Genomic DNA, 27,054 nt, shown 5'->3' on the forward strand with positions numbered 1-27,054 from the left:
AAAAAATCAATTAAAAAGTGCAATAATAATTAATTGCCTATAAGTGTAGCGGTAAATATTCCATCCAAAGTGATTGGCGGAAAAATTGTGTGAAACCGAATAAGAAAAAAAGCCTGTGGAAGAGTGAAAGAAGCAGAGCAGCAGGCAACTCAGCTCTGCTTGTGTGTATACGGCGCTGCACTGGAAAACTAGGCGGTGGTAAAAAAAAACGCTGAAAAGCAGAAGAAAAACGAAGGAAAATTGTAGTGCCTCCCTGTGGGTGGTGGTGGATAGGTGGGTGGGTGGGTGGTGGTAATGGTGGTTGATTGTGCAGCGCGCGAGAGTGCGTAATGGGTGCGTAAGTGAGTGTGAGTGAGAGTGAATGAGAGCTTGCGTGTATATGCTTTCTGTGCGAGTGTGTGTGTTAGTGAGAGTAAACTAAATGAAAATTTATTCCAGAACCTGGACTATATGAGATTCTGAGGATGAGGATTTTGGGGTGGGGCGCCGCAACCGCCGCTCCCACGCTTTGTGTTTGCATAAAAAACGCATTAAATTAAACATGTTTTTTTTTTTTGTTGTTTTTGTTACTTTATTTTTCTGCATAATTGAATTGATAGCACCATAGTGCCTATTGCTCTACATAGATCTCACATCCCTCTCTCGCTCCCCATTTCCCCCTCTCTCTCTTTCACTCTCACTCAGTTGCTCTCTTTGCCGGCAACCGTTACTTTGCGCCTACGCCCACGCTGCACATACACACAGTCAAATAACAAAAAAAAAAGCCCAAAAAAAATACCTTATATATACAGGCGCGTCCTTATTAAAAAGGACCTTTCCCTCTTTTCTATATTTTTTTTCCTGTCGGTCGCTCCTAAATCACTTACATGATAAATTACCTTCTCTGTATTTATCGATAGCCATCGATACCGACCTCACGACCCCACCGACCCACAAAAAACCCCGCCATCAGGCGAAAGATAAGATAAAAGAACAACAAAAAATGAATTTGATGGATATTTTTTTTTGTTCCTCATTTCGGCCATATGCAAATTGTCTGGCTATCTGTTAGTATTATTGTTTTTGTAGCCATTGCTGATAACAACAATAACAACAACAACTTAATTGTAAGCACTCCTCCCATTGGACAGCACAAAGGGGGGACAGGCACAGTAGACACTCAAAAAATTAGTCCATTCTCAACACCTGCAGGCTGTATGTTAGCTATCTCTCTCTTCCATTTGGAAGTTTATTACATTTCTGATAAGCAAATAAAAATCATAAAATATATTTACCTTGAAAGAATTTAAAGAACTCAATTTGTCCTTTTTGGAAGAAGATAAGACCCACCATTTAATATCCATCCATCCACCACTTAAAATATTTTAAATTGTGTGCATTTCAGTTTAACTGTAAAAATATATTGTAAATAAAACACGGATAACCCTAAAAAAAACCCAAATAAGTTAAGCTAAAACAAAAAAAAAAAAAACAAAAACCTCGGAAAAACAACAACCAACTAACCGAAGATCCAACAAATTGTGTTAATCTAAACAATAAACATAAACAAAAAATACCATTCGTTAAAAATGGGCTGCACTACCTCCGCCGAAGAACGCGCTGCCATACAACGTTCCAAACAAATTGAGAAGAACCTAAAAGAGGATGGCATTCAAGCGGCCAAGGATATAAAACTTCTGCTACTTGGTAAGTCAAAAAACACGGATGTCATTTATTTCCTTTACCCCTTAGCTAATGCCAAAAATGTTTTCCATTTCCTGTCTGTTATCAGATGGGAAATGGAGTTTCACCACTTGAGTTATATTTTTGGAACGAAAATGAAATCAAATGAAATGAAACAATGTCAAACCCTAAGCCTCAACCCACTCTCTATCGCTGTCCCTCTCTGTCTATTTAGATAGCAACAGTTGCATCTCGTTTTGCACCTCGTGGCCCTCCTAGCATCTGGCTAGAAGATGAAGCGAAGAATCTTAAGTGTGTGTGTGTGTCTCAGCCTCCGGTTTTTGGTTTTGGTTGCAAGAGACGCCACTTGACATTGACTAAAGCAATTGTGTGCGAGTGTGTGTGTGTGTGTGTGTGTGTGTGTGTGGGTCTGTTCAACCTGTCGATGGATGGGACAAGTTGCAGGCTATAAAAATGGGCGACAACAGAAAGACAGTTTCAGGTTAACCACATTGACATTGAAAATGCCAGTTAATCCTATTTACCTAGCCACGCGCCAAATAAAGTAAATGAAAACTGAAGGGGAAAATGAATTTATGTTGGCTTTAACCTTCACCACGTGCCACTAACCAACGACCGACATCATCCCTCCCAACCCTTTTTATTCCCTCTCAAATAGATTGTATTGGCAACAGTCGATGCACCTCCAACACAGGAGGAGGCAGACAGGAAACAGGAAACACTAGGCAAACAATGCAGGACACAACTTGGGTGTGGTTCACTTGTGTACGGTTCAGTTGGGCCTTTTGCAACAACTTTTTTCCTCGTTTTTTTTTTCGCTTGGCCCGGCCAAAGTGCATAAAACTGAAAGAGCGGAAGTTCAGCAATGCAAAAAAAACGAAGAAACAATTCAAACAACACTTGAAACATAATTTGAAAGCAAAGTTTATTGAGGAAATTATTTTGTAGCTAATTCAAACTATGAATGAATATAGATATCTCACTTGATATAGCTTGAGCTCAAGATTCTGTTTTTCTTGGTTTTATCTAGTCTCTTGTTGAGCTAATCTATACGAATTCCATATAACTTCTTCTAGTTTTATATATTTAGCTTGGATTTAGAACTAGCATTGCAACTAGTTAGATAAACTTTTAAAACATATATATGTAACTTTTAATGAAAATATAACTTTCTTAAAGTAACTTAATATTTTTAATACTGTTCCTACAACCATACAAGCATCTATCATGAAAAGGAGGACTTCGAAGAGATACTCCTACCGACAAGATGCCATTTTGATAGGAACCTCCTCAATAATATCTAATGTATGTATGTATGTGCTTACTCAGTTAGTTACTTATCTTAAGCTTAAGGAGTTCAGTTAGGAGGTGCTTTAGCATCTGTCATATAGTCCACACTTTGCTAATTACTTTCTGTTTCTGACTAACATTAAGTTTAACTTTAAGCGTTGTTGCTATAGTTTTTCGACTTTCATCTATTCTTAGAAGAGATAATTATATTTTTGCAAGTGGTTCTTGACCTGGTCTGCAAGAAGGCATCATGTGATGCAGCTCAATCCTGGACTTAAAAGGGAGTTATAAGAAATTCAAACTTACTGATCCCATACTATACGATTGCAACGTCAGATGGCCACGTAAATGATTGGTCCGCAAAGGATAGTCTATATATGTATGTATGTTGGATCATCCTACACTGCGCGAATTTAAGATACCTAATGTCATCGTACTTTTATTGTGATTTTCTCGACTTCCTAGCAATTTATTGAAACCTTTTTTTCTTAGTAATTTGTTGATTATTCTATTAGGGTATAAACTTAAGTGCAGAAAATACACCAATTGAAAATGGTTTCTTCAAATCTGCAAAGAAGTAATAAGTTTAGTGAAAGTAAGGGAATTCGATTTGTGGCCATGTGAAATTTCGATTTCTGTGTGTATTTTTTACTTTTAAAGAATACAATTATTTTCCACATATGCGGATGGTAAACTAGCAAAAATGAGCAACATTTTCTGTTCTAAGAACTGCTAAAATTTCCATATCTATGTCCGAGTTTCAACACCGAGAATTGACGCCTAAATCTGTCACTAACTGGCCTTTGCTTCTATTCCTAACTATATTATAGTCTATCAGTCTGTATTAAAGACTCTATTATTCGTAAGATCAATTTCAAAAGCTAGTTTCCTTTCTCAATTTTTCCCTTTGTTTACTACGTACCACTATATACCACTTGTCCCATTAACTTCCTTGTGACTGCGAAATTGAACAAAAGAACTCAAATTGAAGATATATATGGGAGTATGTAATGTAATCAAGCAATTAAATTGACTTCTCGTGCCCAACTACTACCTACCTCTGTCTCTAGATATCTCTTCGTTTCAAGTGTCTCAATCTCACTCCATCATCTTGGTTGTCTGATTGTAATATCAAATCAGCAAATGCAAATAAACAAGCCCGTTAAATAAACTATAAAACTTGTACGAAATGTTCAACACAAATCGAATTTAATTGACTCAAGTCAAATGTCGCCCAAGTGCCAAAAGACCTCGGAGACCCCCAATGTCCCTCCCTCAGCACGTCAACGGGGTGGGAAAAAAAACGGCAAATGGCAATGGACGGACGGACGTATGTATAAATGGTTGAATGACTGTGCCTCGATGGCTTGTTGGATGGATGGATTGTTCCATCAACTGCACAAGTGCTCCAGTTTGCATGAGTTCGCGTGATAAAAAAAAACACACACACACAACACAAAAATGAACCCGTCAATTTGTTTGTCGTTCTGTCGTTTTGCGGTGAGTTTTTTTTTTTATTTTCCTCTCGGTTTTCGGTTCAGTTCTAGTGTTCTGGTCTGGTCTAACCCAATTCATTCAATAATTTCATTTGCCTTCTGTTCAGGAGGGCATCATCATTGTCATCATGATGATGATGATGGGAGCCCCCTCGTTTGGTTTGCTTCTCTGTTTATGCAAACTGATAATTCAATTAAACCTGTCGTTTGCCCCTTCCCCTTTTACCCCTTTTTTGGGGACTAACACGCCATCATCTAACGCTACTATTAAAATGCTTTTCTAGTAATTCTTAGTAACAATTACATCCTCGCCATGTAGCAAATAGCCAAAGGTTAATTAACAGATTCCTGGACAAGCTTTTCATTAAAGTTTCCTGGAATTTATAGTGCATAACGTGAAAATCTCATTTCTAGGAAATTCTTATTGGTAAAAGTAAACCAAGGTAAAAATTATGCATTTGCGAAAAGTGATTTTCAATAATGAGTTCTTGGAAAAATGAAATTTCCATAGAGTAACAAATATTATTTGGGTCGATGGTTTAAAAATTAAACACGCAAATTTTCCATTAACTCTCAATTAAACTTCTCAGTTAACGACCTTAACGAAAAAGAGCTGAATCCAATGAAAAGATCAAGAATAATGAATACTCGGCTTACAGGGTGCGTTACTCTCTTGAGCCTGCAACAGGCAGGCAGGCAGGCATTTGGATGTCCTTTATATGGCCATAGGGCATTTGTAGGTAATAAAGTGTCCTGTAATTAAAGCTACACGGCAACTCGCAACACGCTTTTTAAATATATGTATAAAGCCAAGTCCCATGTAGTTAGTAACAATAACTAAATGACCATAATCAACACATTATGGTCGATAATCAATTGACTTTTAGCATAATTAACTTCAATTCGATACGATTTCATAATGTACTTTTATTGCGCTATTTTGATTATGGAATTGTTGCTTGCAAGAAGTGCTAGAGGGCATTGATTTCAGAGTAAATGGCATTAGTGAGGGATCAATTAGCTCTAAAAAAAAGACATAATATTGTGCTAATGCGCTTTAACTTGGCCCATAAACGTGGTAAAGTTGTGTGAAGCCTTTTTGGCTTAACTAATTGTTTGGCATGGGCATTGGGGGGAGGGGAGGCTAAAAGAGAAGCCACTTTAAGTAGCCTTTAAAATTCGCGTGGGCTGTGTGTGTGTGTGTCACTCGTCACTCAGTCACTTGGTTTTTTCTTTTTCGGTGAGTAGAAGATGTCCTTGTTAGTTAATACATATTCGTTATTCTCTCGTTACTCGTCACTCGTTACTTTTGTGCACGGCGCAGTCGCGTTGCATGAAAGCTCTGCTCGCTCTCCCTCACTCGTCCGCTCGCTCGCTTGCTCGCAGTGTGTGTGTATATTGTTAATGTGCCCCCAAAAGCTTGCCACGCATTGCGTTTCAGGGCGGCTCCATTTGTCCAGTTCGCTCGCTGGTTCGTTCGCTCTCCTCGAGTCAGTCAGTCAGTCAGTTTGGAATTGGTTAGTTGTGATCAAAAGTGCTAAGAAAAACCAAAAAACCCGTGCAAAAGAAAAACGTACAGAACTCAATGTTCTCTTGTGTTAAAAATTGTAGAAAATATTCTGCAGCGTGCATTAAAAAATTTTGAATTAATCTAATACCAAAAAATCTTGAAAAATTTCTTAAGATAATTTCTCGACAAAAAATGAATAAAAATGAATAGCAAAATTTTGTGTGGAAAAAAAATTAGCATGAATCATGCTTTTGCGTGCTGCAAACAACAACAACAGCAACAACAATAAAAACGTACAATTCTATGAAAAATTGTGAGAGGGGGAGGAGAAAAAACCAAAAGGAAAAAATGAAACAATTGCCTCCTGTTTTTTTTTTTTTTTTGCTAGCTGCTTTGCGTCAGCATAAGCCCATTTTAGCTGTCCCTCTCTCTCACACTCACTTGCTCAGTCATTTACTCACTTGATTTCCCACTCACTCGCTCGCTCGCTCGGTTTTTAGGCTTGTTTATGGCCACTTGTAAGACAATTCGATGGCAAAGAGTGCGCGTGGGCGTAGAGGAGAGTGACAGAGAGCGGGGGCGGGGTGGGTGGCAAAAGGATAGCAAAGTCTTAATTGTATATAATGTGCAATAATCATGCAGAAAGTGCAGAAACTGCTGTCAATATTCCCGTGCAAAACAATTAAAGAAAATATTAAAAGGCTTTTGGATTTTTCCCATTGATTTTTCTGCGTGTTTTCCTAGCATACGATTTGCCTGTTTTTCTCTTTTTTTTCCGTATCAGGAAAATGTACATTTTCCGTGATTACAATCAAGTATATCATATTTGGTAGTTCTATTATAACTTTTTAGACCTTTTTCATAACTCGCAGGAGTTTACGCAAAGCTCTCTTTGCCGCGAAAGCTCGCTCTCTCTTCGCTCTCTTGAAAGTTTTGGCAAGCGAGTGAAGTTTGGTTTTTGTTCATATTGTTGTTGTTGTTGGTCACTTCTGTGCAAAGTTTACAAAAGAATTTACAGTTGAAATTTACCGTTAGGTGAGGACTCGTTGCTAAAATCGCCAGCAGCAGCAGCAGCATCCTTCGTCGCCATCGTGCTTCGCCGTTTACCGTTGCCGCCGTCGCCAAAAATCCCGTGCGATTTTGTTTTTTTTTTTGGACAAGTAAACAAATTGCGCAGGATATTCAAAGGAAAAAAAAACCGAAAACAATAACTGTTATATAAAAAAACTTCCACGCAAACGAAAAACAACAAAAACAAAGGAATTGCCATAAAAATAAGTGGGAAAAAGAAAACTACTTTCATTTTGTTAGTAGTATTTCTTTCACTTTTTTTTGGTTTCGCTTAAGTTCTTTGAGAGACGTTTTTTTTTTTTTGGTTTTTCTTCGCTGGCTCTGTTTTCGGCCATTCAATTGGCCGATATTCAACGACCTTCAAAACGTTTTGCGTCGAGGCAATACGCACCATGGGCTGCGCACAGTCTGCCGAGGAGCGAGCAGCAGCCGCTAGGAGTCGTCTAATTGAACGTAATCTTAAAGAAGATGGCATACAGGCGGCAAAGGACATTAAACTTTTGCTACTGGGTGAGTGTGTGAATAAGCCGTGAAAAACAACAGTGATGTCTTCTTCTTCTTCCTCTTCTGCCCCCCTTTGGGTGTTTTTAGTGTTGCCATAAATTTAATAATCATGCCATGATTATTTGCTTATATATACAATTTAAAAATCGCTTCAGAAAGTGCCGAAAGTTCAAGGTCAATTGTGGGAGGTGGGAAAAAACAAAACGATGTTGATTAATGTAAATTACATTTGATCGTTTGTATATATATCCTATTCTATCCTCATGTCTACTGCCCACGGCCCAATGGCGAATTCAAGTTAATGCAATGCATATGCCAGAAGTAGTTCAATTTTCAATACTTTTCAACCAAGTTGTTTACATTTTGAAGCTTCCAAGGTTTTTTTTCCAAAGAATTTGAATCACTTGCAGTGCTTTGGGCAAAGTTCTTTTCTTTTCAAAATAAATATAGAGATATTATATGAGGAAAACAGAAAGAAAACGTCTATATAAATTACTGAGATGCAAATGATTTGTCTAGAATCGAGTGCCGATGAGTTACTCTACCAGTTTACAGCAATTTCACTTCATTTTGGGGGAAAAAATGTAATTATTTATGCAAATTCCATGGTTCTGCATTGAATTCAAATACACACAGAACAGAAATTCCTTTAATAATTATGTGTGGATTGTTTTTTTTTGTTTTTGGTTTCAGTTTTGATTTCCATTTTGCTGGTTTTTGGGGTCGTATGAGTAATATTTTCATTCCATATATTTTGTTTGAAAGATTCTTAATTTTTGCTGCAATTTTACTTACAAAAGATTTTTCAGCACATGAGTTGCTCTGCATAGACCCCCGCCGATGAATACAGAACACACGGATGCCTTTCACCCCCCACCAACCCCATCCCTCCTCGATCTTAAAGCCATTTTGGCTTTTGTGTTTACATTTTTTTTGTGTATTTCATTTAATTTCCTCCAGTCTCTTCACCTCTCATTCATCTCGCTCTCTCTCTTTTTCTATATTTCTGTGTGTTGCTGTCCGATTTGCGTGTTTCGTATAAAATGTAAATTTTTTGTTGTTTTTTTTCTGATTTTTCACACTGGAATTGTTTATTTAAGAAAAGTTTTTCCGTTTGAAAAGTCGAGGGAGGAATTCATAATAATAATCACTGAGAGGAAGCCAATTGTGTGTGTCTCTCCGTCTCCCACTCCCTCTCTTTTTGCTCTGTTTCTCTTTTCACCTCTCTTGGGGTTATATCTCCCTCCAATCAATTCACAAAAACATTAAATTCTTAAGCACTTACCTTCAATTCTATAGACAAACAAAACATTAATTTCCAATTGCAAAGGAAAAATCAAGAAAAATTTACTTCCCAGATATGAGTATGTTTTTCGGGTGAAGTTTTCATTTCACCTTTTTTCTCTCTCATTTTTTTTGGGTTTGAGGCATCCCAAATCACAAGTGTTAAGGGCACATTGAACTCTACTTAAACAGAATCATATAAATTTGTGTATTTGTTAATTGATGAAAAAGAGCGGGGGGAAAACTATGAAGCTTATATTTAGATATTGTTTTACTTCGGAAACTTTGTAACTCTCTCTCTCTCTTTCTCTCTTAACATATAAAGAACTCCAACCAAATTTATTATTTTACTTTGCTCCATATATTATATGACTGCAGAAGGATTAGAGACTATTAGAAGTGTCTAATTGCTTCTTGAATAACTTGTAAATATGGCCAACAAATATGTTTTAAGAAAAATAGAAACAGTTCAAGGAGTAATGCTAAGGAAAATGTTAGGATAAACTGGAAAAAACTTTAGATTCTTAAATTTGTATGATTCACCCCTTATTAACATTAACAAATTCATTTACATGAAAACTATTTAATGGTTTGGTTATGCAATTTCTTTCGCCTATTTCTTGGGAGAACAAAAACACAGACCATAAACTGAGATTATCTTAATTATTTGCAAATTGATTTCAAAGTTGCCTTAACAAGTTGCAGCAATGATGGAAAACCAAGGAAAAAGCATAAATCTGACCAAAACTGTGGGGGACGGATAAAGCTGATGACAAAACGCAAGAGCCAACAATTAATCCTTTGTTCTTTCACTATTTCTTACTCGCCCTGAGGCCCGTGAAGTGCAGTCCAAGCAAAGATGCAGTGCTCATAATAAGCAGGAGCGGATTTGACTACGTGAATGTGGCATTTGGGAACAGATTAGACAGTTTCTCTCACCACACTGAAGAGATTGCAGCATAAAAGACTCCTTAAAGTATGCTTGCATTTCTAAAAAGTTTCTTAAACTTTACATTTGAGGACTATAAGAAAAGCGTGTTTAGGGACACACTCTGGGGGCATATAAACCGGACCTGATAATGATGATAATTGTGATGTGTGTGTGTGAGCGGCTGCGGGTGAATGTATGTGTGTGTGTGTGTGTGTTAAAGGCCATTAAGCTCTACTTGTCGAATACAAAGCATAGACATTTACCACTACTGAAAAGAAAAACTATGTGTGTATATATAAATATTTGTATGGCCCTTTTACCCCTTGATTTCTTCATCCCTCTCCCCGCCCCATCTCCCGCCTCTAACTTTACGCTCTTTGCGTTTTGCGTCAGTGCACATAATCAGGCGCAAGTCTGTTTAGCATCTTTGCCAAAGGCATTTACATTTTTATACTATATACATACATATGTATGTAATACTTATAATCTTGATTTCTTACTTACACTTTGCAATTTGTTTTTTTCTCTCTCATTTTTTTTTTAGGTGCCGGTGAATCGGGCAAAAGCACAATAGTCAAACAAATGAAAATCATTCACGAGAGCGGCTTCACTGCGGAGGATTTCAAACAATATCGACCGGTTGTCTACAGCAACACAATACAATCATTAGTTGCCATATTGCGAGCCATGCCAAATCTTAGTATTCAGTATAGCAATAACGAGCGAGAGGTAAGAAATCAACTATCTGATAAATAAATTTAATACTAAATTCGTTTTCGATATTTTTCAATTTCTTTTATTGATTGTAGAGTGATGCAAAAATGGTCTTTGATGTTTGTCAGCGTATGCACGATACTGAACCCTTCTCAGAGGAACTATTGGCTGCCATGAAACGACTTTGGCAAGATGCCGGCGTCCAGGAGTGCTTCTCGCGCAGCAACGAATATCAACTGAATGATTCCGCTAAATAGTAAGTACCGAGCATTAAATATCTATAAAATTATGAACAAATCTAGGCAAAATCCCTTTTCTTAGGGCAGGTTAAAGTTAGTGGAAGTTTTGTGCTAATTTTCATAATTTTGTTATTTGATTGCGTTTATAATTGGGGAATCGTGATTAAGAAATTGCCGATTCATTTTACGAGTTAGTTTCAGTTGCCCTTGCATATTTATCGCTTCAATTAATCATAAATCATATGGAAAAACTTTTATCTAGCCCCTTTTTTTTTTGGTTTGATTAATGAGAAAGTGAGAAAAAAAGTAGAGCATACTTTTAGGCAGGCTGTTATTTTATTTATACCAAGTACTATGGGTGAAAATTAGGTTTTTTTGTGATTGTTATGACTTTGGCTTTCTGCAAGGGAATCGTAATAATTGCCAAGAAACCTTAGTTTTTTTGCCCATAGTACATTCTGAGTGTATATATGACTTTCACATAAAAAAGGTAACTAAGTAGCTAAATATGTACAGTAAATTGTTTTGTTCCCAGACACGCAGACAACACACAAACACACACTCAGATACATTAATAAATAAACAGTGTGTGTGTGTGTGTGTGTGTGTTGCGTGAGTGTGTCTGCTTTTGCTTAATTAAAAAACAACTAAAAATATCACTTATACGCCATGTTTGACCAAAAGCACCCATAATATTCACTCCTCTCGCATAGTTAATTTGAAATTCAAAGGCGACTGCGGTATATACGTCGAGTTGACACGATAAACAAACTCTCCGGAAGTATAGGAAACTTTGTATTTGCGAAAAATCTGCAAAAATAGATAAAAGTTGTAATAAATTAGCATCAACAGAGAGAAAGAGAGAGATATTAGTGTTACCTTGGCCAATAATGTGTGTAGTTCGATTTCGGCAAAACGTCGACCCACGCACATACGGCGACCAAACCCAAATGGTAAACTGACAAAGGGATGTATCTTTTGACCAGCATGAGGACAGCCTGCTCTCAAATAGACAAAAGTCAATGTAGGTTCAAATTAGAGTCAACAAAAATCGACTTACCTGCAGCTTGTTCATTCGGTTGCTGTTTAAGCCATCTTTCGGGCATAAAACGCTTGGGTTCAGGAAAATAGGCAGGATCATTCGAAACCGTCAAGTGTGGGAAAATCACATGAGTCTGCAAACAAATTTGTTAATTTACAATTGACTAAAAAGGGTATCAACTTCAACTTACACCCTTGGGTACATGATAACCATTGATTACGGCATCCGATTGAAGACTTCTGCCATTGGCTATGACCACGGGACGCATTCTATATAAAACACAGAATATATATTTATATTTTTACTTAAAATATGAATGCATTTGGTTTACCTCAAAGTTTCCTTAACACAAGCACGCAAGTAGGGCATTTGTTCGAGTACATTTTGATTGATTTCCGCATCGGTTTTGGGAAATATTTGTTTCAACTCATCAAAGAGACGTTGCTGCTTATCGGGATTCTTGGCCAGTTGATAAATGGTCGATGAAGCAGCCACTGAAGTCTAAAATGGATAGTTAGCAAAGATTCCTGATTTATTTATTATATTTTCCCCTACCGTATCAACGCCCACTAGGAACAAATCGAGAGCCAAAACCGCAGCTAGTTTGCGATTTCCGGTTTTACGCACAATTCGCTCTACAATCGATATGTCTGAATCGTTTTTGACTAAACCCTGCGATTCATCAAACTCCGCCTTATCCATGGTCTTGGAAATGTTTTTCATGCAAATTCTATAACATTTAAGAAAACTTTTCATGAAATATGACTTGAAGATTAATTGAGATTGTCAACTGACTCTGTAAATTGATCGAGGGCCTTGACAAAACTGCGATAGGCCTTGGTGGGATATAGGCGCCAGAGTGGCATACGTAATTCTAGTTCGGGAACAGCCCAGAAGAAGGTATTGATGGCCTCAATGATTTGTTGGGCCTCTTCGCTGCCCTGGGGCGATAAACAACCCAAACGAGTGTCCAAAGACACACGGCCAACAGCTGATAGAAAGAGACGAGTTAAATCAATTACAATTATGAAAATTACTTTAATTTTCTTGGCACTACTCACATTCTAGCGCCCATTTGTATAGCTCATGCAGAAAGTTGGCTGGCAATTGTTCATTCTCATCGCGCATTTGCTCAATGCTGCAATATATAATATGTATGATTCATGATTATATAAGCTGTTACGCCCACAACGTCAACTTACCGGTCCATAAACTCGCTGGCAATGTCATTCAGTGGTGGAATATACTTCTTTGCCGTCTGCGGTTGCAGTAAAATGTGTTGAACCTCTTGGCGAAAGGCCTCCCATTTGGGTCCATGTCTAAAAAAACAAATAAAAAAGACCTTTTTTGTTTTTTTGGCAACCATTCCATCGTCTTAGATTATACAATCAAACTTACACGCCAATTAGGCCAGCTGTATTGCCAAAGAATTCACCTCTCAGGTCGCCCTTATAATGACGCAGTGAAGGCATTGAGGGTCTATTTGAACAGAGACAAAAATAACAGAGAAAAAATATGATATTTGTAAAGAATATATGTTTTTTGTAGAGAGGTAGGTAGGTATATACATAGATAGGTACACACACAATATGTAAGTCCTTGCGTGCAGACTAAATGTCGCCAGTCGAATACATCAAACAAAACCAGCTTATGACATTTAATTGGGCCCCCAAAAACATGTTGTCTGATATGACGAAGTTTTTGCTTTTACAACTATGCAACAATTTACGAGGAGGCTTTAAATTAAATGAGAAAAATACATAGAATTCTCTTGGCAATGCAAAAGCGTTTTTGGCAAAGTGGAGCCCATCAAATACAACTTATGGGTAGCACTTAGTTGCAGTGTTAGGCAGGAAATCACTTTCAACAGTGTTGATCAAGAAAGAGTTTTCTACAAATGTGTTTCAGTTTTACTAATCTAAACTAGTTTTAGTATCCTTAAAATCTTCTAATACTAAACTGAATAAGCCAAACTCACACTACAAAAGTACTGTAGGTTAAATTTTTCACTTTTCTAATACCAAAACGGTCAGTAAACAGAACCAACTCGTTTTGTTAGGGGTAAAACAAAGTAATGAGTATGATTGATGGGAATTTAAAGCTCAATTGTCAGTAGAAAATTGTCAGAGATAAAGATAGAGAGAGAGAGAGAGAGAGCAGCTGGCTTTCACTTTGCAAATTAAATTAAAGTCATAAATACCCAAAAAAAAAAAAAAGGTTCATATATTTATAGGCCTAGACAACAAACAAAAAAAAAAACTTGAAACAAAATTCACAATTTTGCATTGTTATGGAATAGGCTGAAAGTCAACACTCCAAGATCGGTCACACATATAAGCATATGTACATACATATATTCATAACGAGATAAGCTTTCTTTTATTTAAACATTTTGCGCCCACCTTCTGTTTCTTTCTCTCCACACACGGCCCTGAACCAAATATACCAAAGAGATAGACAGACAAACAGAAAGACTGACATAGAGGCATTTGGCAAATAAATTCAGCAAGTCATCACATCATTTGGAAAAAAAGTTTAGATAATAGATGGATATTTAGACAACATTAAAGACCATTGAGAGATTGATCAATGGAATAGCCCAACGTGTGCGATTCAGCTAACTGAGAAACTGACCAATTGATGAAGAAGAGTTTTTTTTTCTTTTCTTCTTTTATTGTTCAATTTTGTTGTTTGTAAACAATTTCATGGGCGTGAGCAAAATTTTTTTTATGTCGCAAAAAGCCATAAATGAAGACAAACCATAAGAAATGTCTCTGTGTGAGAAAATATCTCAAATATCTAACACGAATTCCCCCCCACCCCACCAACGGCAACAGGGGGTCAAGTATGTGATGTGATGTCTTTTAGGCCGGTTTTCTCTCTGTCTACGTCCATTTTTTTTTTTTTTTGGTCATGTCATCTTATTTGATATGCACAAAGTCAGCCGAAAGCTAAGGCCAGAGATAAATTTATTTGCTGCATTTCTGTCATAAACTAAACCCGGCAAAGAGCTTAGATGCAATTCAATTAGTTTGCTTCAGAAACACACACACACACACAAAGCGAAGTGTGTGATCCACACTCAAAATTGATGCAAATTAAATTAGACACACACAAAAGTGTTTTGCTTAGTCGTTTAAACGTTTAAACTTAAAACGCGCCGCCGCGTGACACTAACTAAAATGTGAGATTTTAACTAAATGAAAGTGTGTAATAGAGCTTAAGTAAGTTTGTTTGGGTTGAAAAGACAAATTTAACTAGTACCTTAATAGTAGTCACTGTGTTAGTTATTGAGTCAAGTCATAAGTTCAGACACATTTTTCAACATTTCTTTCAAAAATTTTATATTGAACATAATAGAAAATTTGTGTATATGCAAAGCCTTTGTGATTTTTTAGGAATTAAATATTTGAAAACTTCTAGAAATGTTACAAAATTGTATTTTTCAAACCTAAATCGCCGAAGCAATTGATTTTTTCTGAATACAACTGTTGTTTTCTTGCTAAATTTCATAATTGCTATAATAAACAAAATGATAACTTTAAAAGTTGTAATTTTTGAGTCAATAACAGTAATCAATTTAACGAAAAACCAGATTTGTTTATGCGAAATAAAAAAAACAACAACACTAAGACAACAGTTAACACTTTAGACGTCTTACTTGATCTTCCATTTGGTCTCCACCCAATAAACTAAACATTAACTGAAATAATCTCCAGGCGCAATCACCTGAAAGTAATTTATCACTCGAAACATAAGATACCTTTAAAAAAAATTGCTTATGGCCTGCCTACTGAATGATTATTAGAATTTGGGTAGATAAGAAACTTATTTCCAAAGATCTTAATAGAATAGTTTGTGTAAATTTGATTTCACTTAGTCGAATTTCACATGTTATCTAAATAACTCGCTTAACTCCTAAATTTTAGTTAATAGAAACACGTTTGCCCTCTACTCGCGAATTATTTAGTTTTTTATTATGTTTTTTGAGGTGTTTTATCTCTATCTGTCCATTCATTCGTCATTTTGTATCTTTTGGACAATCTTTTAATGAATCTTTCAACAGTTTGGAAGTTACGTTTAAGCGTTTTGTAAATGAATTCAGTTTCATTTAATTATTTACTTTACTCCTAACAATATATGTATGTACATATGTAACAATGTTTAAGGAAAAGTATAGACTGATTCCTAGGTCCTGACAGCTATGGATTTCGAACACCCTTGTTAGAATATCCTATTAATAATCATTGTATGAAAATTTCCTGGGTTTTTTTTGTGAATTAAATATTTGAAAACTTCTAGAAATGCTACAAAATTGACAAGACAAGAAAGACATCTTCTGTATATCTTATTCAGTAATTTTTATCCTTTATTGTTCACAAACACTTGTTAGCTTAACTTGAAGAATTAATTATTTAAATGCAAAACTAAGACTCTTAATACAATAAACAACAAAAATTCCATCAGAATGCATTTAAAGACTTCAACTGCATAGCTATCTTTTGGGAAATCAAACAACAACAAGCAGATGTTTTTGGAATAATATTTTGCCCAACTAATGTCAGTTTGTAAACAAAATGATTTAAAATAACCCATGACCAACAGTAAAAAAGGACTCTATAATGAAATGTAACTGACAAGACCCATCATTTGTCTGTCTTTCACAATTCTGTTGCTGTTTTTCATAATGGCAAGAACTTTCGAACAATCGTTCGTTCGTTTGTTCGTTCATTCATTCATTCATTCCTACCATGGCCTGTCTATCAGCAGCAATAATTTAATTAAAAATTAAATGCCATATGCTTGGGGCTCTTGGTCATAAATAAATAATTAGGCATTGCATAGAGAACAACATGGTGTGTGAAAGGTTGTGAAACGAAGTGGGAGGGAGCTTCATGTGGACGTGTATCCGGGTTATGCACGAATGCATAAGTGAGTGGCAGCCATTAAATACAGTGTGCACCGGGGTAAATGCACCACCAGTTCTTATGTTCTCTCACCTGTGTGGCATGGTCTCTTCTTTTTTGAAGATATTACGTATCTCATCGCCATCAAAGACAAACAGTAAATCTGGATGACCAATTAGACCGCCAACTTTGGCCATTTTGCCATAATTCACATGCAGCTCATGCATCACTTTATCCAAATCGCTAATCTTGTAGGTACCTAAAGGGAAAATACCATGAGAAGAGGAGAGAAGAAAGAGACCAAAATGAAAAAGCTTACCAATTATGGGTGCAAAACGCCAGGAATTGCCTATCAAGGGTAGAGGATATGGTCCTGGCACCTCAGAATATGGACGCACTGCACTCGAAACATTTGCGGTTGCCATTGCTGTTGCCGTTGATGTCCTGAGAGTGGCAGAAATAGAGAGTGGGAGTGGGTTAGTTGCCTTCCATCAAGGGGGAAAAAATGAATTAATTCACCTGGGGGTGGAAGATTTCTTTACGCTTTGCTGCTGCTGCTGCTGTTGGTGCTGCTGCCGTTGATGCTTTTCCTGTTGCTGCTGCTGCTGCTGTTCCTGCTCCTGTCGCTGATGTCGTTGCATTGCAATTGATTTTTCAATTTCCGTTGCCACGCCCAAGCCATGGGGAGTAGCATTGGGTAAAATTGTTGAGGTTGCTGAATATGTTGAACGTCTCATCATCATCGTTGTCGTCAGAGCCAATGTGGCAGAGGTTCTACTAAAACTGGTCATCTTGGCTCTCAGAGGATTGTTCTGAAAGTTAAGGGGGAAAATAAATTCCAATCAGACACAGTTCACTTTGTATTTGTTGATATAAATTGTTTCCTTAAATAAAAATTGCTGTTGACAGTTGACAAAGTCCTTATGTTTTATGAAAAGGTGATGAGAATTCTATTTGTTTCTAATATTTTTTTCACACTAGAGCGAGACAAATAACAATAAGCATTGAAAGGTGTTGAATGGTAAAACAAATATGTCATAACTATTCACATTGTTCATCTCTCAACATTATCTCATGTTGATATTTATTAGGCCCAGCAGTTAGTTAGTTCAAGCAAGTTGAACGATAAAACAAACAATTCACAATTAGCAATGCCTAGAGGCCTCTCAAGGGGGGACGGAAACTGAAGTATGGCTGCTGAGGTGAAGGAAAGTGGCTTGCTCGGTTGCTTAGTCAAATAAGACTTTAGTTATGGTTTATTTGTTCAAGTCAAGTAGCTCTGGTTAGTTTGGCTGCTGTCATTTTACTCAGTAAGTGATGCAGCAGCAGCAGCAGACAAACCCAAAATCAAGTCGTAACGAACTCAAAGTCGACTTTGGTTTTGCTTCTCTCCCCTCAAGCGTGAAATTTGTGCGGAAAACTGAATAAAAATTATGCGAAGACTTATTGCATTTGATTTGCCATTGAGGTTGTGTGTGTGTGTGCAAGTAGGCATGTGTGTGTTTGCGGCCAAGACTTAGATATAATTTGCCTTCTATTAAAGTGAAATCTCTTTGCCAAGTATTTGCCTCGGAAATAATACTTTTTAGTTTTGTAAGCAAGCGTTTTGTATATTTATTTTGTAAATTGCTTTAACTCTTTGGTTATAAAGTAGTAAAATTTGTTAAGGAAATCAATTTGAGGCTACTAAATTTAACGTGGGAGATTAACTTAAAGATCTGTTTAACAAACTTTAAAAGCAAATTGACTTTATCTCATGGTAATCTCTGAAAATTAAAAGAAATCCGGAAACTTTTTATGGAGTTTTTAACTGAATTCTTTGAAAAGAAAAGTCTGATCTGTGTGAACGTCATCTGAAACTTAATACACATAAAAAAGGATAAACTGTATTAAAAACTGAAAAAAGTGTAATTTAAATATCTCATTTAGAAACCAATTGGTCTTAAAATAACACACTTGTGCTCTTGCATTGATTTCATATATGTATATCTAACAGTTGTATTCCTTAAGTGCTCAACAAAGGAACAAAACAATTCAATTAGTGCTTTAATGTCAACTATTTACAAGTTTGATTAGAGCTAATAACTAAGTAAAAGGACAGTAATCAGGCATACATGTTTTCCATCTGTGACATTTGAATGACTGTTAGACTAAAGGCATAAATTAAGTATGATAATTGACATGTTAATATGAAGGGAATATGCAGCAAAAACCTTTATCAATGACTAAAACTAGCTAAATAACTAGCAGCTACCTTAAGATTAGTGGCTTAGTACTGAATTGTAATATTTAGAGGTTTAAAAGAGGCTTATCTTATTGTATATTGTATAATATGTATTTAAATATCTTTTGAAAGAATTCTCAATTATATATAATTATATTCTAATCTTTTTTGAATTACCCTTCTGATTCAAACACTCATAAATGAGCTTATTTTGTAATTAGAAATTACTCCCACGTAGGTTGAAGATTGTACTCTAGCCATGATGTCTATTGATTATAAACCTTTCACTTTATATTAAATTACATTGTGAGCACATGAAAGAGCCATTTTAATGTTCTTCTTTTAATCAAATATGAAAATAATCATTTTTTAATTAACAAGAACGCTCAAAATAGACTCTCCAAGGTGATTTCTTTTAAAAGAATCTTCGCAATGGGCGGGCCTTATCTGACACATCAACGTCAAGCTCCTTTTTATGATGAGTCCTTCGAAATATCATCTACAGAAACGAAGCACATAATTATGTTTACAAGGTCGATAAGTTATAGTTTTTTTTTTAAAGGCAATAAATAATGACCATCACTTTTAATTGACGAGTGACTAGCTTTGTTCTTTCAGCAAAACATTATACTCTTTATATTCTTTTGGGGCCCATGTGTAATGTAAGTTAGAGGCCTTTTTCCTTGGCCAATGCCAAAATCATGCCATTTGTAATTAAAAGTCACGAAAGACAGAAAATTCATTAAAGCAAAACAAATGCTTGGATAAGGATAATTGCTTACATATAAAGAGCTCTGTCTAACAAAGTTATAAACGTGTACACAACATTAAAGTTTTATGCACCTATTAGTTTGAATTAGTAACGGAAAAAGGTAAATACTAAATATTTAGTGATATTTATTCCTTCCTTCCTTTTAGAGTTAACTTTAAGTATGTTCGCTTAGCTTGAGAAAAAGCAAAAGCGTTGAACGATAGAGATATACGTACTTTTAAATACAGAGAAGGCAAGACAAAATTGATAAGAGGAACGAGTGGTTGGGTGGGTTGGTAGGTGGTGTGGTAGTTGGTTAAGGATGGCGGTTGGACAAGTGTTCTTTCCATTTTAACAATGGCCATAAAAGTCAACGCCAAGAGAGCTGCTTGACATTCTCGTTTCATTTTCGTGTATGTGTTTCTTTTTTTGTCGCTAGGATTATCATTCAAGTTCATTATAACCAACTCGCGATAAACCACACACTTACACACACACACATTCGCACACACTCGCACACAATCATGCATATACATTTATAGTTTAAGTGCTGCAAGGTCGCTTCAGTTGCGGTGTAGGCAAGGGCAAGGATAAGCCAAGTGCTTTTTGTGTCCTTACACAATACACACACACACACACACACACCACACACATAAAGGAGAAGAAGAAGAGAAAAATCTTTGCTGTATATGGGTAGAAATTTCATCAAAAAAAATTTTTTTTCGGTAGGCATTTAAATTATATTAACACACACATACACACACACACATGCAGACGCACACGCACAAAGAAAAAGAACAAGACCGAAAAAAAAACGGAGCAGGCGCACAAAAGTCGAGTCGAAAGTCAAGATAAATATAAAGCAGAAGCCAAAGGGAATGAAAGGAAAGAATGACAAACCAAGAGAGAGAGAGGGCCAAAAAGGAGCTTTAACACACAGAAAATGAAATTGTTCAATGAAGAAATAAATGGCTAGCGGGGCGTATGAGCAATCTTGAGCAGTCGCCCTCCTCAAGCTCAAGGCGAGGAGCCTGCGCGCTGCTCCCACAAAACACACACACACACACAAATACAAAGACACACACACACACACAAGGATGAAAAGAAATAAAATCAAATCAAAAGGAATGTGACTTTAAGTATATGTAATATAATCTATATTATATATATACATATACACATATATTTGTATATATAGAAATCTATATATAACTATGTAGAATATGTCTTTGACAAGAGAAAAACCTTTGATTGATTGATTTACTGAAACTTTTCTATGCTAACTAGGTTTAAAAGTAGCCTGATGAAGTATTCTAGTCACAGTATTCTTATCCTAGTCCACGAACTTAAGTCAATTCCTTAAAAGAGTCTTTCATTTTGAGAACATACAATTTGCCAGGCTCATTAGGTAAATTTTTAATTAGAGTAAAGCTCTTAGAAGAAGAAAGAAGGCTTAACAATATCCTAAATAAAGGCTCTGAGTAATTGATTTTTTCCAAACCATCCTAGAAAGATTCCAAATTATTGTTAATGCTACCTAATGCTCCTTATTTGGTAATCTAACTAAAAATCTTTCTTCAAAAAGTGCATATCATTCAGTAATAAATATCTTAAAATATATTTCCATTAAAAAATAATTCCTATTACCTTCTATTTAACTTCTGTTATACTTATCGCATTTTATTGGTGGGTACTTCTATTCTCCAAAAACTGCATATCATTCAATAAATTAATCCTTTAGAATATATTTCCATTTAAAATTAATTCTATTACTTTCTAATTACATTTTTTTATACCTATTAACTATTATTCATAGGTTTTCAATCTTCCATACCGATTTAACTTTTCTAAAGGAAAGAAGAGACTTAATTAATTGCTAAAAAAAATTCCACGAAAATAGAGACAAATATTTTTCCTATGCTAACAACTTATAAAACTTTCCAAATTCCTTTCCAAAATAAATCCTAAAAGTGTTTTTGTCTGAATTCAATTTTCCTCTATCCCTTTTAAGTGAAAATTCGTAATGAAATCCCTTTTAGGCCCTCAAATGTTCAACTAATTTTCGCGATTATGTCACACTTTTTATCCATAAATCATCTTTGGTTATTTCATATTTTTCTGTTGTTTGTTTGCTGTCTTTTATATAGATATACCAAGATAGATATTGCAAAAATTTACGATTATTATTATTATTATTAAGGGGTGTGGCATTGATTTTCGAAAAAATAATAATGACCAACACATAAATTGATTATACAAATTTGCCTTTCACATGCCAATAGCAGTGACCACAGCATCTTTGGCCAACTAAATGCAACTAGTTTAAAATGAAACTAAAAATAAATATCAGGATGGGCGATTGAACTCACCGTAAGACAACACAACGACCGTAACAGCTCCTATTAAAGTTGATATTGAAAACTAAAGTTGAATTGCTTTATGTATTTTGTTTTTTTTCGCACACTTTAAACACTTTAATTCACTTTTATTTAATTGCAACTTTTATTTTGTTTATCTGGCTTTTCTTTTTGCAATTAAAACCACTTTTTATGTTGTTTCATTTCGGATTTCTATTGTTGTTGAATCACTCCACACACACCAAATATATGTATGTACATATATACAACAGGTATATATCAGTTAAATATATATATATATATATATTTCGCACGCAATAATAAACCAAGCGCCAAAAACAAAAACAGCACAAAACTTGGCTGTGTAAACCGAGCAAAATGTTTGAGCTGCTACCTCATAGACCAACCGCAACGTACTAAACACGATCAGCCGGCTTCTTAGTCTACTTATACGCGTCTTCCCCTATGTCGTGCCACTACCTCTGTAGCTGCCCCCTCGCCCTGCCAGGCCATTCAAGCATCTCACCTGTGTTTAGGCTACGTGCCGCTTCAATGCTGCCCGCTGCCCGCTGTCTCTGCCTCCGCCTCAGTTGGTTGTTGTTGGTTTTGCTATTTAAGATATCTTTGCTAATTGTGTCAGCTCTCTCAGACGTTTTTTGATATGAAATTGAAAGTGTTTTTGTATGCGAGAAAAGCAAAAGTTATCATAATTTCCATTTGATTGACACTAATCGTGGGGAAAATGAGGTAACCAACGAACCAACCAAACAACCCCAACTAGGCAACTAACTAGCAAGAAATTGAAATAACTTTAATTGAAATGCTCTTCAACAGAATACAAAGACTCTCGATTCACAGTGTTGTTGTTGATGAGTCGAGGTCAGTCAGCCATGGATGCTTAGAATAATTACTTAATACTTTTTTATTTTTGGCACATTTTTTTGCATTTTAAAGTGAGAAGATCGCACATTTAGATAACTTCAGATGGGGATAGATACAGACATTGCCTCACATTTGCCGTTAACACAAACAAATTTTCCGTGTCAGATGAGACAAAAATCGTTTATGATGGACATGTGAAAAGTGAAATATACATATATAAGGATAAAAGGTGGAATCATAACGAATTACTGATACGCTTTATATGTTTGTAGTGTGTATGGAGACCTTGTATGTATTAAGTACAGAAGTTTGTATTTTAAATTAAACGTTGAGAGTTGGAATACTAACTGAGAACAAGAATCAATATGTAAATGTTACTTTTAGTTCAATATTTGGAAAATTTTTCAAAAGCTACTTAAAGTTTATAAAGAGAAGAGACGTTCTTGTGTCTAAACTTATTTAGATAGCATCCTGAACAAATCGTATTATAAGATTTGGACCGAATCAGTATTTATAACAGATATGAGTGTTTCATTCACCAATAGATCAAGATCTAGGGTCCAGGAATACAGCAGATAGTTAGGTGCTATATGATTGAGGATCGGATTTGTTAGTTAGGATAGTTATCAGAAACTATATAAGAATGCCGAAAACAAACTCTGCAAAAGCGGTTCTTAATTTAAAAACTCTTAAGTTTGTGAGATTCTTTTAAGTTGAAAACAATTTGCTTGTTATTTTCACTTAGTTCTATGTCACTCAGATTAAATACCATAAATTGTAAGACTCAAAACATAAGTTCACTGGAAACATGTACTTAAAAACACAAAAAATGCACATTTAGTAGAGAACTTTTTAGTTTGCCAGATTCTAAAATGATTTAAGCTAGAAATAGTCCATTACCCAGACAGAGAGAGATAAATTCAGCCGTAAAGTTTAGATGCTCGTGCTTATAATTATTATTAAATACAAATATAAACCAATTGCAGACCTAGATCGGTTTTAGTTTTTGGTCCAAAAGTAATACCCTTTCATTTAGTTAGGGTATTAGATAAAAGAAAACAAAAAAGTGCTAACTATAAGATTGCATTTAGCTTGACTTTCAATTGTGAAATGTTTCCGAATCTCATCTCATCTCATCGCGACTATATAATATATATTTTGTGGTCTTTTAATTAGCATTTGGCATATAAATTGTTATTAATATTTAGAGATTATTGCATTTGCTTTTCCGTCTCAATGGACTTACAATGTTCGAGTAGATCTCTTTTTTTGGAGTTATGCCACAAGCCACCAACCTAGTGAGCGTGACTTAACAATTTCCTTAGAGAGTTGCCAGATTGTTTTATGGTTTTTTCTTGGTTAACCCATTATGATCGATGGGGCGGTTACAATAAATTTCTTGTTGATGTTGTCTGTCTTTTTTGTTTTTTTTTTTTGGCGACGCCACCGCTTTAAGTTGAGCAATGTGCGTAATTAAGGCAAAAACCAACCTAACCAGTTGCCCAAGCCGAAGACAAAAATCAGCCCAAGTAATTGCTGGTAAACAAAAAGATTCCAAAAAGACAAAAAAAACGTTTTCATTGTAAAGTTTGGTTTCTGTTTGGGGTTTAGAGTTATTTATGACTCTTCAACTTGCCACCTGAGAGAGCAACAAATGAATCTGAGTTTTATTTTTTTAGTTAGCCGCCCTTTTTTTTCTACCTTCCATCGCCTTTTGGATGTTTCGCGAAATATATATAAACATACAATATGTCCAAGTTGCGTGTCTAAGGTTAATTAGAGCCAACCCACAACTCAGACAAATTGTCGACCAAGCTCGACCTACTTGGAGTTGAGCAGTTGACGTTGTCGTTGGCGTGGGGGGGCGGAGGAGGAGAATTGCAGTTCAAGCCCTTTCATATGTTCGAGTTGAGCAACCAAAATCAAACTAATTAACAACTAAAAACACACACTCGTGTGATGAAATCGAATCGGTAACCCAATATTAGCCGACAAATTGATAGGTTACAAGAGATAGAAAGGCAAAATCTCTTACCGTGTTGTGTGATGCAACACTTTGACTAGACTAGCCATCTTAGCCAGACTTGACTATAGTCGCCATGTCCATTTATTTGAGCCATGTCCTGTTTGTATATATTTTTAACTGTTTGCCAACGGCTTTGCCTGCCTGACTCCTACGAAAATTGTTTGCTTAAGAGCAAGAATTCTAAGGAAAGAGGAAAAAGAGAGGTGAAAGTGAGGGTGAGATAGGGAGAAACTAGGGTTCCTAAGTAAACTAACTTTTATATGTCTATATTTGTCTAATGGTCTGGCCTGGTATGTCAAGTGAATGCAATTAAATTCATTGTTGCTACTTTCCTTACAGTTTCCTCGACGACTTGGATAGATTAGGCGCCAAGGATTATCAGCCAACTGAACAGGATATTCTACGTACTCGCGTCAAGACCACTGGCATTGTGGAAGTACACTTCTCCTTCAAAAATCTCAACTTCAAGTAAGCTCAAAATAATAGTAACTAATATAAGAATAACTAACTAATTTCACCTCTATATAAACTTAGACTATTTGATGTTGGCGGTCAGCGCTCAGAACGTAAGAAGTGGATACATTGCTTTGAGGATGTCACAGCGATTATATTTTGTGTGGCCATGTCGGAATATGATCAAGTTTTGCATGAAGATGAAACTACGGTAAGTATTTTCGTGAAAATATTGACTATATAAAAGGCAATAACTAAACTTTTCATCATTATCATCTTAGAACCGCATGCAAGAGTCATTGAAGCTGTTTGATTCGATTTGCAATAACAAATGGTTTACGGATACCTCGATCATTCTATTCTTAAACAAAAAGGATTTGTTTGAAGAGAAAATACGCAAAAGCCCATTGACTATATGCTTTCCCGAATACACAGGTGCGTTAAAACTAAAGATAAAGAGTGAATATAAAGGCAATTAAGCTCCAATCTATCGAAGAGAGCATCTTTTGTATTATATTTAGCTTATGCTCACATGATTTTTATTTCCCTATTTCTGTAGGTGGTCAGGAATATGGCGAGGCAGCTGCCTATATTCAAGCTCAATTTGAAGCGAAAAACAAATCAACCTCGAAAGAAATTTACTGCCACATGACGTGTGCCACGGATACCAATAATATTCAGTTTGTTTTCGATGCTGTTACCGATGTCATTATAGCAAATAATCTACGTGGATGTGGTCTATACTAAACCAGGAGTAATTATAATAAAAGATAAACCTACAAAAGAACAACAACAAACAAATTCAAAAGAAGAGGTGAAGAGCTACCAACGAGATGGAAAGAAGGAAAGCATTACCGTAACGGTATTAAAAGAATAAAAACCAAGCAAGAGGAGGAGCAGGAGAAGGAACAGGATAAGCAGCAGCAGCAGCAGCCGCTTGAGGAGCAGCGACGCGCGGGAGCACAACTAAAACCCACCAGGCAATGATCAAAAAAAAAAATGAAGAAAAACAAAAAAAAAATAAGAAAAACCAAACAATATATAACAATGATTCAATTCAATGATGACAAAAAGAGAGAGAGAGAGATGAGATGAAATGTAATTGATTGAATGAATGAATGAAATGAATGAACCAACATACTTACATAGCAGACAAACAGAAAGCAGGAGGACATCATCTAAGCAAAAAGCCCAAAGAACTTTAATTTGTTTAACAAAAAAAAAAAAAAAACAATGAAAATGAAACTAAAACCTATAACTAAAATGATGAATCGAGTTGGAAATGAGCTAACGATAAAGATGATGATGATCATGATGATGAAGGCAGCTGACGAGAAAATCAACAAACAAATGCAAAAAGAAAATAGTTATTTGAAAGCATTTCCTATATATATACATGCATGCATATACATACATATACAGACAAAAAACATCTTCTCTATACATACATTTTTGTGAGGGGGGGTTGACAATGGAGCTCGGATGACCAAATCGATCCAGAGTTCTCCCCCCCACGCCCCTCTGCAGCATATACACGCACACAACTACTTACAAGAAGCCTTGGCACAAATCGTCGTTGTTGCTTTTCTTTGGTCTGAATAATTTTTTGATAGAAACGTTTATTGTCTCGATCCATATTTATGTTTAAGTTTAGTTTTCCAATCGAGTATATATTTTATATATACGATAT

General features: G+C 35.7%; 2 protein-coding genes across 4 annotated transcripts; one reads left to right on the forward strand and one right to left on the reverse strand.

Moving 5' to 3' along the window:
• Positions 1-12: 12 nt before the first annotated feature.
• LOC6646234 (G protein alpha o subunit) lies at positions 13-26,437 on the forward strand. Of its 3 annotated transcripts, none has more exons than XM_015177631.3 (8): positions 13-198; positions 1,385-1,686; positions 10,314-10,498; positions 10,579-10,739; positions 25,251-25,379; positions 25,446-25,575; positions 25,646-25,799; positions 25,924-26,437. In XM_015177631.3, the coding sequence occupies exons 2-8, from the start codon at positions 1,569-1,571 to the stop codon at positions 26,109-26,111; spliced, it is 1,065 nt and encodes a 354-aa protein (XP_015033117.1). In that variant the 5' UTR covers positions 13-198; positions 1,385-1,568; the 3' UTR covers positions 26,112-26,437. The 3 variants fall into 3 exon arrangements, with proteins under 3 accessions (XP_015033117.1, XP_046866279.1, XP_002068864.1); XM_047010323.1 differs by having other exon boundaries at positions 35-51; XM_002068828.4 differs by lacking the exons at positions 13-198; positions 1,385-1,686 and adding an exon at positions 7,367-7,560.
• On the reverse strand, positions 11,377-22,037 carry LOC6646235 (probable cytochrome P450 49a1). The gene is made up of 14 exons (XM_002068829.4): positions 22,016-22,037; positions 17,191-17,483; positions 16,991-17,115; positions 16,765-16,930; positions 13,163-13,243; positions 12,967-13,083; positions 12,826-12,902; positions 12,560-12,755; positions 12,320-12,494; positions 12,096-12,265; positions 11,955-12,033; positions 11,783-11,897; positions 11,602-11,720; positions 11,377-11,532 (listed from the first exon to the last, which is right to left on the reverse strand). The coding sequence occupies exons 2-14, from the start codon at positions 17,460-17,462 to the stop codon at positions 11,419-11,421; spliced, it is 1,806 nt and encodes a 601-aa protein (XP_002068865.3). The 5' UTR covers positions 17,463-17,483; positions 22,016-22,037; the 3' UTR covers positions 11,377-11,418.
• Positions 26,438-27,054: the final 617 nt, after the last annotated feature.

This window comes from Drosophila willistoni, assembly GCF_018902025.1.
Source record: "Drosophila willistoni isolate 14030-0811.24 chromosome 2L unlocalized genomic scaffold, UCI_dwil_1.1 Seg72.1, whole genome shotgun sequence".
Lineage (NCBI taxonomy): Eukaryota > Metazoa > Arthropoda > Insecta > Diptera > Drosophilidae > Drosophila > Drosophila willistoni.

What these genes read in the sequence shown, in the direction of transcription:
- LOC6646234 (XM_015177631.3), top strand. Translation starts at nt 1,569, where the DNA reads ATGGGCTGCACTACCTCCGCCGAAGAACGCGCTGCCATACAACGTTCC. An exon ending in CTGAATGATTCCGCTAAATA is followed by an intron (nt 10,740 to 25,250) that starts GTAAGTACCGAG and finishes CTTTCCTTACAG; the next exon opens with TTTCCTCGACGACTTGGATA. An exon ending in TTCAAAAATCTCAACTTCAA is followed by an intron (nt 25,380 to 25,445) that starts GTAAGCTCAAAA and finishes ATATAAACTTAG; the next exon opens with ACTATTTGATGTTGGCGGTC.
- LOC6646235 (XM_002068829.4), bottom strand. Translation starts at nt 17,462, where the DNA reads ATGACCAGTTTTAGTAGAACCTCTGCCACATTGGCTCTGACGACAACG. An exon ending in ACAGCTGGCCTAATTGGCGT is followed by an intron (nt 13,084 to 13,162) that starts GTAAGTTTGATT and finishes TTGTTTTTTTAG; the next exon opens with ACATGGACCCAAATGGGAGG. An exon ending in GCCCTCGATCAATTTACAGA is followed by an intron (nt 12,495 to 12,559) that starts GTCAGTTGACAA and finishes TAAATGTTATAG; the next exon opens with AATTTGCATGAAAAACATTT.